The 16,804-nt window shown below is 47.1% G+C and overlaps 1 protein-coding gene across 14 annotated transcripts in view; it reads right to left on the reverse strand.

Annotated features, from left to right (window-relative positions):
- Positions 1-1,193: 1,193 nt before the first annotated feature.
- Positions 1,194-16,804, reverse strand: part of PAX6 (paired box 6) — a 29,569-nt gene continuing 13,958 nt past the window's right edge. For 4 of the 14 annotated variants that reach the window (XM_036029181.1, XM_036029182.1, XM_036029180.1 and 1 more), the window contains 10 exons: positions 15,776-15,906; positions 14,925-14,966; positions 14,615-14,830; positions 13,688-13,853; positions 7,587-7,745; positions 6,805-6,887; positions 6,426-6,576; positions 6,210-6,325; positions 3,080-3,230; positions 2,259-2,344 (listed from right to left, as the gene is read on the reverse strand). In XM_036029181.1, coding sequence (XP_035885074.1) covers positions 2,259-2,344; positions 3,080-3,230; positions 6,210-6,325; positions 6,426-6,576; positions 6,805-6,887; positions 7,587-7,745; positions 13,688-13,853; positions 14,615-14,830; positions 14,925-14,966; positions 15,776-15,906 — 1,301 coding nt within the window. Of the gene's footprint in view, positions 2,345-3,079; positions 3,231-6,209; positions 6,326-6,425; positions 6,577-6,804; positions 6,888-7,586; positions 7,746-13,687; positions 13,854-14,614; positions 14,831-14,924; positions 14,967-15,775; positions 15,907-16,804 lie in introns of those variants that run through there. The other 10 variants (XM_028515881.2, XM_028515880.2, XM_036029179.1 and 7 more) reach the window with 6 other exon arrangements.

Raw genomic sequence — 16,804 nt, forward strand, 5'->3', positions numbered from 1 at the left:
TTCAGCAACTCTGGTGGAATAAAGGTATTAACATACAGCATGCTAGAGAGATGCATCCATCACACTTATCTGTTCACAAGTAATTCCTTAACTAGAAAATAGTAGATGTGGAGCTAGAAGGTTATTCTTCAAAGCCTCCATTTAATTTCTATATTTCTGATCATTTGCCTTCAGGGTTTAAAAAAAAAAGTAGCCAGAGTACAATTCAGTGGAAGTGCATCTTTGTCCCAGGGGCTTTGGCCTGTGTAGGCATTTAATCTAGACTGCTAGAACCCCCAGCCTTTGACTAAAGTTTGCAGAAGAAAACTTAATATTATTGACTTATCCGTTGCACAGAACAGACGGAAATAAGTCTCAGACAGGCCTTTCCCACCCCACAAAGGCTTATTTCTTCCCATCTTTTGCTTGGGCTCAAGCATTCCTGCCCTGTGTGCCGCCACTTTAAACATGATCAGATCTGTGCTTCATTGCGAATAACAACTGACCAACAATGGGCTCTGCTTCATAGATTTGGGAATGTTTGGCTTAAGCTGCCAATGACTGAAGGCCTTTAACTCCCACCGGCCAGTCACAGTCTGCTTTGTTGTTGTCTGTTGATGTGTCTGTGCTCATTATTCCTTGACATGCAACATCCCCCCTCCACCCTCCAACCATCCACAACCACACAGAAAGCGAGATTCAAATGGGAACAGCTGTAGTGGTTCAATGGGAAATGATGCCTCTGTGCAAAGGGGAGGGAGACAGAACAGGGAGAGGGCCTATTTGAGAAAGGCAACAGCTTTCAGAGAGTCTTGTGTAAGAAATCTACTTTTGAATATACTTCAGTGAAATCACTGTTGAAATAGACTGACAATGGAAATCTGCCCAGATGGAAAATGCCAGCCCTAATTCAAAAGACAATTCCTAGTTAATAGCTTGTTGCATTTTTTAAATTATTTCTAGACTTTGAGCTTTTGAATGAAACAGCTAGCTTGGAAATGTTACCATTTTGTATGTACGTTGTGGGTATAAATGGGCACAGATCTACACGCAGCTTCAAGCTGAATTTTTTTTCTAACACATTTCCAATGTATGATGTCTTTAAGAATTATGTCTTTAAGAGTCATTAAGATTTAAAGTAGGGTATGTATGAACATAACCATTGGTTCAGAATGTTACTCTAACAAGGAAACAAAATTTGTAACACCACACTATAAGGTTTAAAAGAAAATAGTATAATAAAGGAAATACAAAGGCTTTGGCATGGTTTTTACAATCAACAATGGTTAATTTTGATATGTAGTTGTGAACAACTTCAAAACACTTAAGTTTAAAACTCTTGCAAGCACTTTTAATTGATTAGAAATGAATTCTAGATGCACAAAATGATTGGACTGTGAACAGTAATACAACTATATCTAAGAACAATTAACTTTTGCTGGCCAAAAAAGAAATGTAATGATTGCATGAAAATGTGTATAAAACATCTATAGAGTATTCTTGTCAAATATAAATGAAATTAACTTTATTATAGAAATCATTCTGCGGATTTCTAGGGAAGACAAATACTTACATTTTGACATAAAACAAATTGGATTATATCGAAGACACACTCTACCTTTTAGCTATCAACGTTTTTCTTCCTTCAATTTATATCTTACCCTTTTTTGCACATAAACTTCATCTGTTAACAACCTTTGGAAAACCAACAGATATTTCTTACATAAATCTAGTGCATGTTGTTCCAGGTTTAATTATATGCAAAGGAACGATACAAACTTGGAACCTCATTCAGTCCATAAACTATGAACAGATGGGTAGGAGTACTCGGTATTTCTCGATAAAACTCTTAAATTCATGGCGAAGCTTGTTGATCATGGTTTCCTTTTTTAAAAAACAACTTCATGACCAACAGAGATCAGACATCCATCCAGTCTACATTGTTCTTTTCTTTATAACATACAAATGCCCATTTACAAATAATACACCAAAATGAATAAAAGTTTGGATACCAAAATGAAGATTTGTTCCAACCGATATCGTGCCTTCCGTATACAAAGGTCCTTGTTTCAAGTCCGTCCCCCAGCGGTGCAACACGGGACACAGTCGCAGACCCGAAGTGCATCGAACGGCCATTGCCTCTCCCTCCTGAATGCCCAGCTGTGGCGTCCACTTAGTCACTGAATGAATTAACACAATATATTCTTTCTCTCTTTCTATCTCTCTCACTCTCTCTTTTTTTCTTTTCTTTTCTTTTTTTTTTTCTTTTTTTTTTTTTTTTACTGTAATCTTGGCCAGTATTGAGACATATCAGGTTCACTTCCAGGAACTTGAACTGGAACTGACACGCCAGGGGAAATGAGTCCTAGAAGTGGATGAAAAAAATAGCCATGTAGACATTCCCTTCAAGAGACAGGCATGGAGTGTGAACGCACATGCTAAAAAAACAAACTCGAATGCTTTCTAACATTTTAACCATATTTTTAAAAAAATATATTTTCAAGTGTTACAAACAAAAATAACACCTTCAGAAACCAGAAAACATTTCTTACACATACCACTATCGAATCCCGAGTCTCCTGTGCAAAACAAAAGGAAAAAAGCTCCATTTGTCTGTACATTTGGAACTTTAGGGATAAAACTCCCTCTGGAAAACCAATGACAGCTCTTCTTCAGTCGCAACGAGAGCAGCGCAGGCGCTGCCAGGGCGAGATGTCTTCCGGCAAGGACTCGCCGCCACCATGCAGCTCGCAGAGCCCTCACTACGGACCTGTGGCTAATAACTCCCCCTCAGAAACGTCACTCTCAGGCCTTGCCTTTACATACACCTTCTGTGACCAAATTCAGGAAGAACAACTCGGCTGTGTTTGTGTGGTGTCAAGTTACCAACCAGCTTGGCTGAGTGTCCCTTTGCAATCAGTTTTCCCCAGAGAAGCGAGACACAAAGAGTTAAACACACCATCACACAAGGCCAGGAGGTGGGGTTTTCAGTGGAGGGTTGTTCTGTTTTGTTTTAGGTTAACTTTGAGTGAAGGGAGATCACCTGTCCAAAGAAGCTCTGAAGGCCACCTCTGTGCAGCCTGTGGGGGCAGCAGCTCACCTGTGGAAGTGGTGCCCGAGGTGCCCATTGGCTGACTGTTCATGTGTGTCTGCATATGTGGGGGGGTGTAGGTGTCGTAACTCCGCCCGTTCACCGAAGGGCTGGTTGGCAGCATGCAGGAGTACGAGGAGGTCTGGCTGGGGACTGGGGGCTGAGAGGAGAAAGGCAAACCTGTGGTTACAAAGAAACACATGACACAGCCACATCCCCAGGCGCCCTCCTCCCCAGGACCTCTGCCAACAAGCTTGATCATGAAAGGCACCCTCATGGAAAGTATGGGAATTCCAGCCCTGACTGTTGTGGCTCAGCGGGTTGGGTGGCTTCCCACAAACCCAAGAGCCATCGGTTCAATTCCCAGTCAGGGCACATGCCTGGGTTGCTGGCCAGGGGACTAAACAAACAAACAAATAAAATCTTTTTTAAAAAGTATTGGAATTCCACATAATAACTCTCATATCAGGCCCCCAACCAGTCCTTCCATTGGCCACTGCTAGAGTTAAGCTGCCTATACCCCAAACTTTTAAAAGTACTACAACATCAGACAACTGTCCAGGTAGGCAGTTTACACTACCCTTCAAATTGATAGTATTTTTGTCCATTTTCACTTTGGATAGCTGCTGGCATCTTTAGAGAAGCTGTATAGCAGGAGGACTTTCATCAAAACACGTCCCTTCTGTAAATCCATCTCCGGGAATCCAGTGACCCCCACCTTTCTCCTCCCCCGCCCAATCCCACATCTCAAGCTTTGAGGCAGAGAGCAGTGGGTGGAGGGAGGAGTTCTCTGCAAAGCTTGGTTTAGGGACTTTGGAAGCCTCTCACTGTTGGACTCATGGGAATACACATTCTTTGAAAGAGGCAAATCAGTAATGATCTCAGGTCAAAGTGGTCAGAAGTGTCGTAAATGCTCATCCCCATCCTGAGAATCACCTGTGACTTCCTTACAGCCCCCCCCCCCACAAGCCCAGGTGGGGTTTTATCTTTAAAATTTTGTTACTATCCTCTACATGTGTGCCATGATGGTGTAGAGGGGATAAACCTTCCTCCTCATTAAGAAAGAAATACACAGAGCTGGGAGAAAACCCCGCGTGAGCTCTCATGGGGCTATGCCAGGGCAGAAACCCTGGGATGCAGCAGCAGACGCACGATGTCAGGAACCAGGCAGATGACAGCACCAGTCCGCTCTGCAGACCGCACAGACGTTTAACATTCCCACGTGCACCGGCCCAGACAGGGTCCGTGACACGTGAGAGAAGATCCGGAGGCGGACACCCCCACTCTTTGTAAAATGGTTAAAGATTCGGGTGAACAGGATGAACTGACGGACGGACAGACTAGGTCCCCACACATACAGCACCCCCACGCTCACTCCAAAATTCAAAGAGGAATTTTGTCTGAACAGAATCATTGGTGATTTTTATTTTCTTTGTGCTTTATGAATGCACGTATACTGTGAATCGTCTATGTTGTGTAAATTTTTAAAGTCAGTCAAATCGATGGACCCCGTACCCGCCTGTATGTGGAAACAGCTCCACAGAAAAGCAGCATCTGTTTGTCTCTGGCTGTTTTCTCATAAACACATCTGTTTACCTTCACAGACACCTAGATGTTGCTACCAGTTAGACACCAAACAAGACACTCACTGGCCTTGCCCAAGTCTGACGATTGACTGCTACCAGGTTCAAAAAGGCAAGCAGGCCTGGAGGGCGCTGCCAGAATTTCAGTTTGCATTTGTTTCTAATTCCTGAAGTCACCTCCTCTAGGCAATCTGACTTCTAGAAAATTCCGAGGCAGTTGGTAGCAACCTCAACTCACGGGCTGTCAATCCCTTAACTTGCATTAATTGCACTACAGCCAATAATATCCAGGTGCAACAAAAATAAACAGGGGACATCCTCTGAAGTTGCTTATCTAGTTGCTCCTACATTAGTTTGAAGACGACTGCGAAACATTTATTTTTGCTGTTATTTGAATTAAAAATCCAGCGGAAGGTGTTCAGTGGAGAACAAACACGCTGTGCAACCACAGAACGGTTTCCAGCAGAGGCTAATGCTGGCCAGTCTGATGCCACCCGGCGTCTCTAATTGCTGCACAAAGGAGAGTCCTGGGCAGCTCACTGCAGCAGGCCCCCCATCGAGAATCCATCCAGCTCCAAAGATCTAGTACACCCCACCTGCGTTAGACAACTTCCACCATAAAGGACTAACCTGGTGCAGGGCCTAGCATGTGTAGGGGCTGATAAATATCTGGGGCAGAACTGAGGGCAGGGGCAGGCTGTTATACCAAGTGAAGAGCATCAACCCAGGCAGTTTGGAGTGCCACAAACTCATCGCATAGTTCACGGCAAAGACACACTAAATTTCTAGCAAATACCTTCTATTTCTTTTTTTTTCCACTGTAAGATGTAGAAATAAAACTAGCTGTTTCTCTACATTAAGTGTATCTCATTGTGCAAATATAAATCTCATTTCTGATCGACTCTATCTTCCCCTCTAATTTATTACATATACCGTAAATAATATCCAAATGTATATACTTTTTTCTTTTTTTTCTTTTTTTTAAAGTTTTAGAAACATCAATATGTGGTTGCTTCTCATGTGCCTGCTACTGGCTACCTGGCCCGCAACCCAGGCATGTGCCCTGGCTGGGAATCAAACCCGTGACCCTTTGGTTCACAGGACCATGCTCAATCCACTGAGCTACACCAGCCAGGGCCCAAATGTATACCTATTAATAGGAACACATTAATATAAACCCAAATGTTATGTCTAATCCCTTCCTACCTGGTAGCATACCAGCATTATTTCCCTTTTGCAGTACAAGTTTTACTGATACCCAAAACATGTCCCATTCCCACCCACCATTATCAAGCTAACATTCTCTGTGAGCAAAAGGCAGATTAATTTGGCCAGTTTTTATTTTCTGAAGGGCATGAATCAATCAATCAATCAATCAATCAACTAAAACACTGGATTGACTGTTTTCACCTCAGACTAGACTAGTCAAACCAAATACTGTAATGAGAAAGGCTCCCAAGGGGGCATGCCTGGCCAAGGAGGCCTGCAGGCCCCGCCCCCACCCTCCACACCTGTCCCATGCACCCGCTAAGCAGGCAGCTGCGGGCCTTACTTACTTGCATAGGCAGGTTGTTCGCCATGGTGAAGCTGGGCATGGGTGGCAGAGCGCTGTACGTGTTGGTGAGGGCTGTGTCTGTTCGGCCCAACATGGAGCCAGAGGTGAAGGAGGAAACTGCAGGGAAAGGCACATGACCAACAGTCGTGGTGAGAGTCAGAGCCAAGGGCAAACAGGTTGCAACACATTTCTTAGAAGTATGAACATTTCCAATTACCAGGCGTGGTGGGTTGTGGGATTGGTTGGTAGACACTGGTGCTGAAACTACTGCTGATAGGAATATGACTAGGTGTGTTGCTGGCCTGTCTCCTCTGATTCCTCAGTTTTTCTTCTCTTCTCCACTTGGCCCTTCGATTAGAAAACCATACCTGGAAACAGGACAGTACAGGTTAGCCCTGTGCCTCCTCCCAGCTCAACCCCACCTCTGGCCCTTCCACTGTGCTCCCCACCCTCCCACCCCATGGTGGCAAAGTATTTAGCGCACTAAATCTGTTAATATTTACATAAGCAAATGACAGTTATTAGAAGCACCTTTATCCCTAGGAAAGGCAAATGGTTGGAATCACAAAGCGTGAAACCACATGGAAACTGCGTACCTGTATTCTTGCTTCAGGTAGGTCTATTTTGGCCGCTAGTCTTTCTCGGGCAAACACATCTGGGTAGTGGGTTCTCTCAAACTCTGGAAGAGTGAGTTGAGTTTTCTGTGTTGTGTCAGAACTACACATAATACGTCAGCCACGCCCTGGATCAAGCTGGTTCCCACCTCCCCACTTCTAGCACCTTCAGAAACCAATTCCCTTTAAAATGCTACTACCAATGCCCTGCCTGGTGTGGCTCAGTGGGCTGGGTGTAGCGCCACAAATCCAAAGGTCACCAGTTCAATCTGCAGCTGGGACACATGGCCGGATTGCAGGCCAGGTCTCAGGCTGGGGCCTGCAAGAGGCAACCAGTCATTTCTCTCCCTCTCTTTCTCCCTTCCTTCCCCTCTCTCCAAAAATAACAAATAAAATCTTTTTTTTTAACGCTACAACTGTTAGCATTGACTGTGATTGGAAGATCTATTCCACCAGAACCAAGTTAAATTTTCTGTGGAATGACATTCATTCAAGGACGCTTGTGTGGCCTGAATTAACCAAATCATCATTGTTTCTTTATGAGAAGTCAGACTTTTAGTCTTTGAATTACTGGTACATGAAAAGAAGAAAGAAAACACACACACGCACTGAAGAGATGCCCAGAAAAAAATAAAGAGACAGAAAGAAAAAGGAAATCTTTTCAGTCCTCTATGCAAAGGGCCCTGGCTAAATTTAGCTCTTTGTGCTGAAGATGTGGCATTTACTTTGATTTACTGCTTCTCTACTTTGAAAAACTCCATCACCTTTCTCCAGGGCTTCGATTTGCTCTTGGGTAAAGGATGTTCTATTTCTTTGCAGCTTCCGCTTCAGCTGAAGTCGCATTTGGGCCTCATCGGAATCTTCTCCGTTGGAACTGATGGAGTTGGTATTCTCTCCCCCTCCTTCCTGTTGTTGGCAGCCATCTGGAACAAAAAGAATAGGACAGTAGGAGAGATCTGGAGGAACTTGGGGCCTCCAAAGGGGTCTGGTAGAGCCATGAACTCCAAGAGCTGTATATTCACAGCCTTACAGAAACATTCCCAAGGTAACTGTCAGTCTTCTTTTAATAAAAGGCCTCTGCGACAAACATTACCTGACCACCATTTTTTTTTCTTTCTGTTTTTATCAAGAGGAGCCAACCATGCAACAGAGACACGTATAAGAGTAGTATTTCTTCGAACGACAATGTAAGTGCTGATGTTTCCAGTTAAAATGATCGTTCATAACAAACCTTGACTCCCCAGGTGCCTCAACCAGTCCCCTTTCCCTACAGAATTTATTTACCTATGGCTGTGTTGGGGAAATAGAAGAGTGATGTGCAAGGTTTCAGATGATCTATTATCAGTAATTCCTATCTAATCAATTAGATGTTGATAGGTTTGTAGAAAATGCTATTAAGAAACCAAACCAAGCTTGTAATCTTTTTTAAAAAATATTTATCTAGTTTTTATTTTAATTCTGCACAGTCAATTTCATTTTAAAGGTTGTGAATTTAGAAGTGCTTGCATTGTTCTGCAGTTTTATTCAACTATTGTATGAGTGCGCTTTGCCTTGACACCTATTACGAGCACAGCTGTAATTATATCATCACCAAGAACAGGCTATAATTGCTGAAAATCGAATTTTATATTTAGATAAAAGGACTGTCCATTCTTTGTAATGTGTTGCACCAGAAAAAAGTAAGATTTCTTTTAAATTTTTAACATGTAATTTTAAAAAAGAAATCGTAGAGAGTTCACTAACTAGCTAAATATGCTATGTTGCAGCTGAGTCCTTGGCATATCATTTAAGTGGTACATTTTTAATTAGGGCATTTCCACCACTTTTAATGTAATTTCTATCATTAAACAGGGAAAGTTTTATTGTTTTCCCTTGTTGCTTATAGGGCAAGATGTGTCCTTGGGCTAGCTGTCTCCTGTCTTGTGCCTTGCTCACGAAGCCGCAGCCTGCCTGAAGGAGAGCACTCAGCCCTGACTGAGCCTGCAAGCTGGGTCCTGGGTCTTGGGTCCTGAGGCCCCCGGAGATACCAATAGGGGCTGACCCCCCATCCTAGAAACTTGGCCAGTGTGGGGGAGGGGCCTCTAGGGGGCCTTGGTGGGAATCAACTTAGCCAGGAATATCATTTATAACCAGGAGACAATAGGCATCGTCTTCAAAGAGTTCAGGGAATTGTGACAGGATCTAGTGGGATCCTTTCAGGAACTTTGAAATGTTTTAAAACCCCAACTTTCTCCCCCATTTAAACAGGCGGATTCATCGGCACTGGCCACCATATGGGCCCTTGGAGATCTATTGAGATGACCACCAACACTTGAATAGCAAGGGGCTGCTTTTGAGCGCCGCACAATGCCCCGCGAGTAAGGGAAACTATTAAACTCCTGGGGCAGGAGCGTTGGCAAACTTTCGTGGGCAGAATTTTGAGGCCACAATGAGCGCGGACAACAAAAGGATTCTCTTGAGGCGTGCAGCGGGCCACATTGTGTTACAAGAAGCCCAGTCAACAGACTTTTCAGTGAAGTGTGTTAACCCCTCTGCTCTGCTATCATTAATCACTGTCCGAAGAGCGGGCGCCTCGGTGCTATTTAGGGCGCTTGGCTGGGGGGATGGAGGGTGGATAGGGGGCCAGGGCAGGGGGTGGGGGAGGCAGGGAGGGTGGACGGGGAGGAGCAGGCATGGGGGTGAAGGTGTAGCAGTCAGGAAGGATGGAGACCAGGACTGGGGGGTATGGGAGGAAGCAGGGAGGGAAGATGAGGCCCTGGTTGGGGGCGGGGAAGAGTGAAGAGGGGAGGAAGATGGAGGAAGAAAGAGAGCTACAAAGAGAGAGAGACCAGAAAGATATATCATAAAGACAGAAAAGAGTGCTGAGAGGAAAAAGAGGCAGGAGGCTGGAATAAGAGGAAAGAAAGAGGAAAAGGAAGCTAAGGGGGAAAGAGACTATTAACACATAGGCTGAGGCTTTCCTTTGGGTGGTCTTGTGCTAGCTCAGAAAGGTGGGGGTCAGAGGGCTACTTAGCTCGGGGGAGACGCTGGACGCACTCACGTGTGCCGGCACAATTCTGCACTAATTTACTGCCCCAAGTTTCCGGGTGACTTTGCAGAGCGTTTTTCAGGAAAAGAAATGAAGAGCCGCCCTTATTTTTGGATTTGGTGAATGAGGGAGACTTTAGAAATAGTCCTTTTTGGCCAATAAGACAGGCTCCTAGGTTGTTGCTTTAATGAAACACAAGCAAACATCTGGGGTCATCGGACCTCTAGGGACAGGGCACTGAGGAGACCACAATGCCATCTCACCGGGGTGGTCAGTCATGCCTCCCAGGAAGCCCCACCCCGGCACCTTTTCTGGCACATTCGATCTTGCCAATGAAACAAAGCTGCCCGGGTCTCCTTCAGAAGACCGCCACAGGCAGCATTCTCCGCTCTCCTTTGCCTCTTTGAACATCTTCCTAATTTTAAAACATGGACATTTGCCCACGCTTTCCTTCTCCTTTCCTTCCTCCCGTTCCCCCTCCCCCCTGCACACACACTCACACTCACACTCACACACACCAATGCAGGCACAGGGCTGACTTGAGAACTGACATTTAAGGGGAGGAAAGTCCACGGAGATGAGGAGATGAGGAGAGCTCCGGTTTAAATTTCTTTGGGGGAGAGTGGAATTAGAAGCAGGTCAGGAGAAACCGGGACAACCCCCCCCCCCAGAGTCAGCGTGCAGCACTGAGATTTTATTATTGTTAATTATTATTATTACTACTTTCAAAGTAGCGACTGTTAGTTAGCCAGGCGGTGACGAAGAGGTCACTCTTAGATTGCCCCCTCCTTTTTCCCTTTAGTGGATTTACCTTCCACTCTTAAAGCTTTTAACAAAATAAAACTAGAGGTTGGATCTCGAATTCCCCACGTGATAAATGTAAGTGGCAGACAATTAAGATATCTTCTTTAAAAGGGCCCCCTCGGAGCGCAAAGAAGGGGCCTTCAATGGGCGCCGTCCACCTTCCAGCCTAATCCGTGAGAAGGCGAGTGAAAGCGCCTCCCATTATCCCAGCCCCAGGACCATCTGACGCTGGGGATAGGATTTGTTTCCTGGAAGAAGGAGAAGAGAGAGAGAGAGAGAAAGAAGAAAAAAAAAAAGGACGCTGGGAAATAAAATCATTCCTTAGTTTCTTAGGGTCTTAATCAGTGAGGCGGAAAACAAGCAAGAAAAGATAGCAACCCGGTTGCGGCACCTTTTCAGCTCGGGAGCACGGATCAAAACATTGTAGCATCTGTTGAAAAAGAGACGGACTAAATCCTATAGAGGGCCGGGGTATTACGGGGGGTGGGGGGGGGAGGGGAGGAGATAAGAAAAAGTGTCTGCGCGATCCCTGAAAACACCAAATCGCTGGAGAACGGGGGCCGGATAGAGTTGTCTCTTGTTGTCAGCCCACGTCCTCACGACTCTATTCGCCGCCGCGTGGCGTTGATCAGATGGAAACCATATTTGTCTCCCTCTGAGACCTAACCTCGCCTTATGCTTTCGGAGTAATGGACTCTTTAAAGCCCTCCCCCCCGCCCCCCAAACGGCTTCCCGGCCCAGGAAAGGGAGGCAGGGGGTTCTTCTTAACGCCTAAAGTTCTGAGGATTCCCTGGCTCGGCCCGTGGGCCCAAGCTCGCCACCAGCGCCCCAGGGTCCCCATGCCCGGGACTCGGTGCGCGAGACGCGTGCTCCCCACGCAGCCGGGCTGCAGTCCGCTCCCGGACACGCTGCTGCACAGGAGTGGATTTTTTTTTTTCTTTCCGGGAGCGGAGCGGGGATTGGCAGTTGGTGTGGCAAATTCTCTAGCAACTCCCTGCTAACAGTTCAAAGCTCCTGAACGAGCGCCACCTCCCGCCCCGATCAACACCACCAGGTCCCCGGAGTTAGGCTCTCGCTTCCCGCCCTCCAGCTCCGCTCAGCAGAACGCTGCCCTCATCAGTGCCGCCTCTGGTGGAAGCGGTGGGGCTCGCAAAGCTGCATCCCTCAGCTCCTGTCGGGGTTCTGGGAAGCAGGAGGGGGTGTCCATGATTTTGGCCCCAAGTTACCGGGAGCCAGTCCTCCAGCTGAGGGGGGGCTGGGGTGTGGAGACTTGGGGCTCTGCTTTCCCAGGCCCGGCCACTGTGACCTTTGCCTCTCCAACACTTCTCGGACCCAGTCGTCTAGACTAGACAGAGGAGTGGTCACCGGGGCCATAGATTGCTGTGGGCCTGGGGGGCAGGCACTAAGCAAGTGCGATGTGCCTTTTCACTTGGGTGTGTCCAGTGTGTGCACGTGGAAGCCCCAGTTTCAAAGGTCAGGTGAGGGCGTGGTGGTCTACACTCAACCGTGTCACTCCCTCGTTCTCACCAGAGGCCACAGTGGGCCTGGGCCTGCAGCCCGCTTGGGGGCAACGCCTCCTCCAGAGCGCCTGCTGCGCGCGGCGGGAGACTGCGGGTTCAGGGCAGTTGGGCGATCCCGCGGGCAGCGTCGCCCAGGGGAGCCGGGTCCGGTGCATCGGGAGGCCTCGGCGGCCCCCGGGCCGAGAGGCCACGCTGGGAATCCCAGAGCAAGCGCTTTGCTCCCTATCTTCCCAGTGTCCGTCCTATATTGTTTTCTGCTCTTAAAACTGACATGTCTAATTGGCAATTGGTGCCGAATCGTGTCCAGAGGTCTCTTGTGGAACATTTCTACAGCTGTCTCCTTCAACTAGACGCTTATTCATGTCGCCTTAATGAGAAACAAAACGTTCTCTAATGAGCAATTACAGAGCGACAGGATTGTTCCCATAACAAATTCTTGCGAATGACAGAAGCATCCTTTGTACCAGATATTTCGCATACTGTTACCGATTTTCCCTTCTCCAGTCCAAGGCGCGGGGCACCCAGAGCAGATCCGAGAGCTCACGGACGCGCGGGCAGCCCCGTCAGCATCCCTGCGCCCTTGCCCACGCCCCCCGCCCTGCTGCCCGGAGCCCCCAGGCTTCGTCGTGCTCCGGGGAGTGAGACGCCACGTCCCATTATCCCGCATATTATCTCCTTGTCACGAGGACAACAAATACCGATTAATCTTCCGGGTAAACTGTTTCCTATTCTTGACCAAGCTACTTCGGTGTGTGTAGGGGAGGGGAAACCCAACCGCCCCGCCCCACCCCTACCTGCTCCTCTTCCCCCATCCCTTCTCACAGATGTTGGAATGGGCCAGATCCTGTCTCTCCTCCCAGCCCCAAGGCACCCCGAAGTCTGGCTCACAGTATTGTCACTCCACCCTTCTAAGCAGTTGTCACCCACAGAGACTGAGAACTCGGGGGCCCAGAAGGATGGAGAGGGAGGTGGGGGGGTGTTTTATTTGGGAGACCACCACTCCCACTGCCCCATCCTCCCAACATCCTGCCCTACCCTCGACCCAACATCTCTCTTGCTCACCCTCTCTTATATGCACCCTATTCACAGTCACATAATTTGTCAATTATGACAAAAAGCAAACTGATACAATTATGTTTACCTCACAGTCTGTCAGTGTTAACTTGTCACACTTCTAAGCAAAGGGTCTCTCCGTGCATTTTAATGGAAAACTTGAATAGGGAACCATGCAGCTAGTTCACACACACACACACACACACACACTCCTGCCCATAACACACATGCACACACACACACCAACCACTACTCCTGACATACACAGCCCATACATTCCCAGGCCGACCAGATAGTTCAATAAACACCATCTGCATACAGTGCAAGCCAATGTGTCCCAAGCCTTTGAGGAGTCTCCCCACTACATTCTCCAAGCAGAGGCCTGGAGAGAGAAAGGCTGGGGGAGAAGGAAATGGGCTGCATACACAGAGAGTGTAGGGGATGGTGCTTGGGGTTTTACCTTGGGTAGGTTGCCCTGGCACTGAAGTCCCCGGATACCAACCCGGGCGGGTGCCCCAGCTTCCGGTCTGCCCGTTCAACATCCTTAGTTTGTCATACATGCCGTCTGCACCCATCTGTTGCTTTTCGCTAGCCAGGTTGCGAAGAACTCTGTTTATTGATGACACCTGCAAATCAAACCAAAATCAAACCAAATGGTAGTGCCTCCTGAAGACAAGGTCTCCTTGCCTTATATCCCCATCTCAGCACGCCCACCCCCTTAAAGAAAAACCCTGAGCACATTAAAAAAAAAAACAACAAACAAACAAAAAACAACCTCCCAGCCATCCTGGGACAGTGTAGGTAGATTTGCAGGGACATGGTGGCCAGAATGACAGCCATCACATTAGATATGGAAACTGAGCTGGGTGAGAACTGGGGTTGGGGAAGGGGTCCTTGACTTGCTCAGTGTCTCTGGTGACCTAACTCATATGGCTGCTTTGCTTTCTTAAAAGATTTCCAAACAATTTTAGACTTGGTTTAGAGCTTTTTTTTTCACTTTGTTTTACATTAGAGCTGAGATGGATGTCTGACGCCTGAAGAAGGTTCAGGCAGGTGGATTTGGAGGAGGTTTAGAATCTAATTTTCATTTTCATTTTCCTTCTTGATGCACGTGGCTTTCCCCAGGTGCCTCAGCCCCCTACTTTGCAGCATGCAAATGAGGTGACCAACTCCCCACACTTGACTCCCATTTCCCAGAAAGTCAAGAAAAGGTTTGGATGCTCCTTTCAACAGCCCCAGGTAAGAAGACAAACGTGGAGCGGGGAGGAGATAAGAGACAGGCGGTGGTAAGGACGAGAGTGGAAGGAGGTGGAGAAAGACCAGGTGAAGAGGGAAGAGCGGAGAGCAGAGCGGAGGGCAGGGAGGGGGATGTTCTCAGTGAACTTACACTTGGTATATTATCGTTGGTACAGACCCCCTCGGACAGTAATCTGTCTCGGATTTCCCAAGCAAAGATGGACGGACACTCCCGCTTATACTGGGCTATTTTGCTTACAACTTCTGGAGTCGCTACTCTCGGTTTACTACCACCGATTGCCCTGGGTCTGATGGAGCCAGTCTCGTAATACCTGCCCAGAATTTTACTCACACATCCGTTGGACACCTGCATAGGGGAAGTGGACAGAAAACCACATTATTAATAATTTCAAGACAAAAATAAAATTGTTTAAGTATGCATTAAACAATGACAAGCTTACGTTTTGATTGTCCAGCACTTGGACTTTTGCATCTGCATGGGTCTATAACACAAAAATATACCTTCAATGGTACGAGAACTTACTGTAGAGAGCTTTTTTTTCTTAAAATTACACTTGTAGCCCTAAAAACTACAAATATGATGATACTTTCAAACAGTTTGAACTTAAAAAAAACTAATTTAAAAGTTTTTGGTATTAAAAAAACTGTTTTCTTAAACACTGTCTGAAGATGCATCAAAACGAAGTCAGAGGTTTCTGCGTGTGCTGACCTTGTTTAAAGCGGTGCCAGGTTTTAATGAACAAAAGGGGGGAAATAAATTAAATTTAATCTTATTTTTTCCTTTAAAAATATACCCAATTAAGTAAATGTGAATTATGGAGGGAGGTAAATAGCATTTGTATTTTTAAACCCATATGTATTCTTCATGAGTATGTAGAATGCAAGCCAACATGTTAAAACCTGAGGGAGGCATGAGATGAGAGAGAAAGGAATGAAATTATGCCGAATTTGTAAAACTCAGCTCATTGTAGTACATAAACTATAGTAAATTTAAAAACATAAATATTTTTACCAAAGAAAAAAAGAAAGGTGTTTTTTCTTTAATTCACATACATTTTTTTTTTTTTTCTGGAGCAGATGTGTTATGTGACTGACCCAGGTTGAAAGCGACAGGGAAGGATGGTGGAGGGAGAGGGGAAAGCGGGAAGACAGGGGAGTGGGGTGGGGACTGAGGTGGGTGGGTGAGGGTGGGGGGTCCATAATTAGCAGCATTTGCAATAAGAAATGAAGAGAGGGCGTTGAAAGTGGAGGGCCGCGGGGGCGGCGAGTGGGGCGGCGCCGGGAGGATCACCTGCAGAATTCGGGAAATGTCGCACGGCCGGGCCCCGCTGTGCGCTAGCTCTACGATCTTCTGCCGGGTGGAGTCCGGCAGTGGCCGCCCGTTGACAAAGACACCACCGAGCTGATTCACTCCGCTGTGACCTGAAGAAAGGCAGAGGAGAGGAGAGGAAAAGAGGAGAGGAGAGAGAGAAGAGAGAGGAGGAAGAGTAAAGAAGAGGAGGAAGAATAGGAGGAGGAGGAGAAAACAACCACAATGCATCCTCAGCTCCCTGCCAACCCCTGCCAACGTCTGTGATCAGGTCCCGGCTATCGATCATAAACGACTACAGGACCAGGTAGCCAAACAGGACATAGGGCAGCCCAACCCCAAAAACAGCCATGCCCTTGCCCACCCGACTGCAGAAGCACCAGGCAGGCAGACACATGCCAAGGAGCAAGAACACACGCACCTCACTATTGCCACCACCCCAGCAGTGTCCGCAGCCCACTGCCCCTCTTCGTAAACACCCCAGCCAGGCTCTGAACCCACAAGATTCAAACAATCAGCTCTAAAAATATCTTCTCAACGATCCCTTCTGAATGTCATGGCAAGCTGTGGTTCTGCAGAACCCACACTGACTCTCCAAGCTCTCGCACTGTTGGAACTGTGAGAGCACATCCTACAGCCCTGCAGCGCTCCCGTGGAAGCTTGAGTCCAGAAACGTCTGCCGTCACATTCCAAACTCTGGCAAAGGCACCGCGCAAGCACCGGGGTTAAAAAATACTCATATAGAAGAAGAGAAGGGGAAGGAGTAGAGGAGAACCAGAACAGCGAGCCTGTGACTAACGAACCCAACCTGGTTTCCACACCTCCAGTGCAGGCAAGAGACTCTGAGCCCCAAATCCACTCCAACCACAAGGTTGTCTGGCTGCTGCAGGCAGTGGGGCCAGAGCTTGGAGTCTGCTCATAGCGGCCACAGCTCGATTTACTTCCACTGCCAATCTCGGCCCTCCCCACAGCCAAGGACAGATATTAGCAAAAAGCAGAAAAGGAAAGGAA

Source organism: Phyllostomus discolor, chromosome 6 (assembly GCF_004126475.2).
Source record: "Phyllostomus discolor isolate MPI-MPIP mPhyDis1 chromosome 6, mPhyDis1.pri.v3, whole genome shotgun sequence".
Lineage (NCBI taxonomy): Eukaryota > Metazoa > Chordata > Mammalia > Chiroptera > Phyllostomidae > Phyllostomus > Phyllostomus discolor.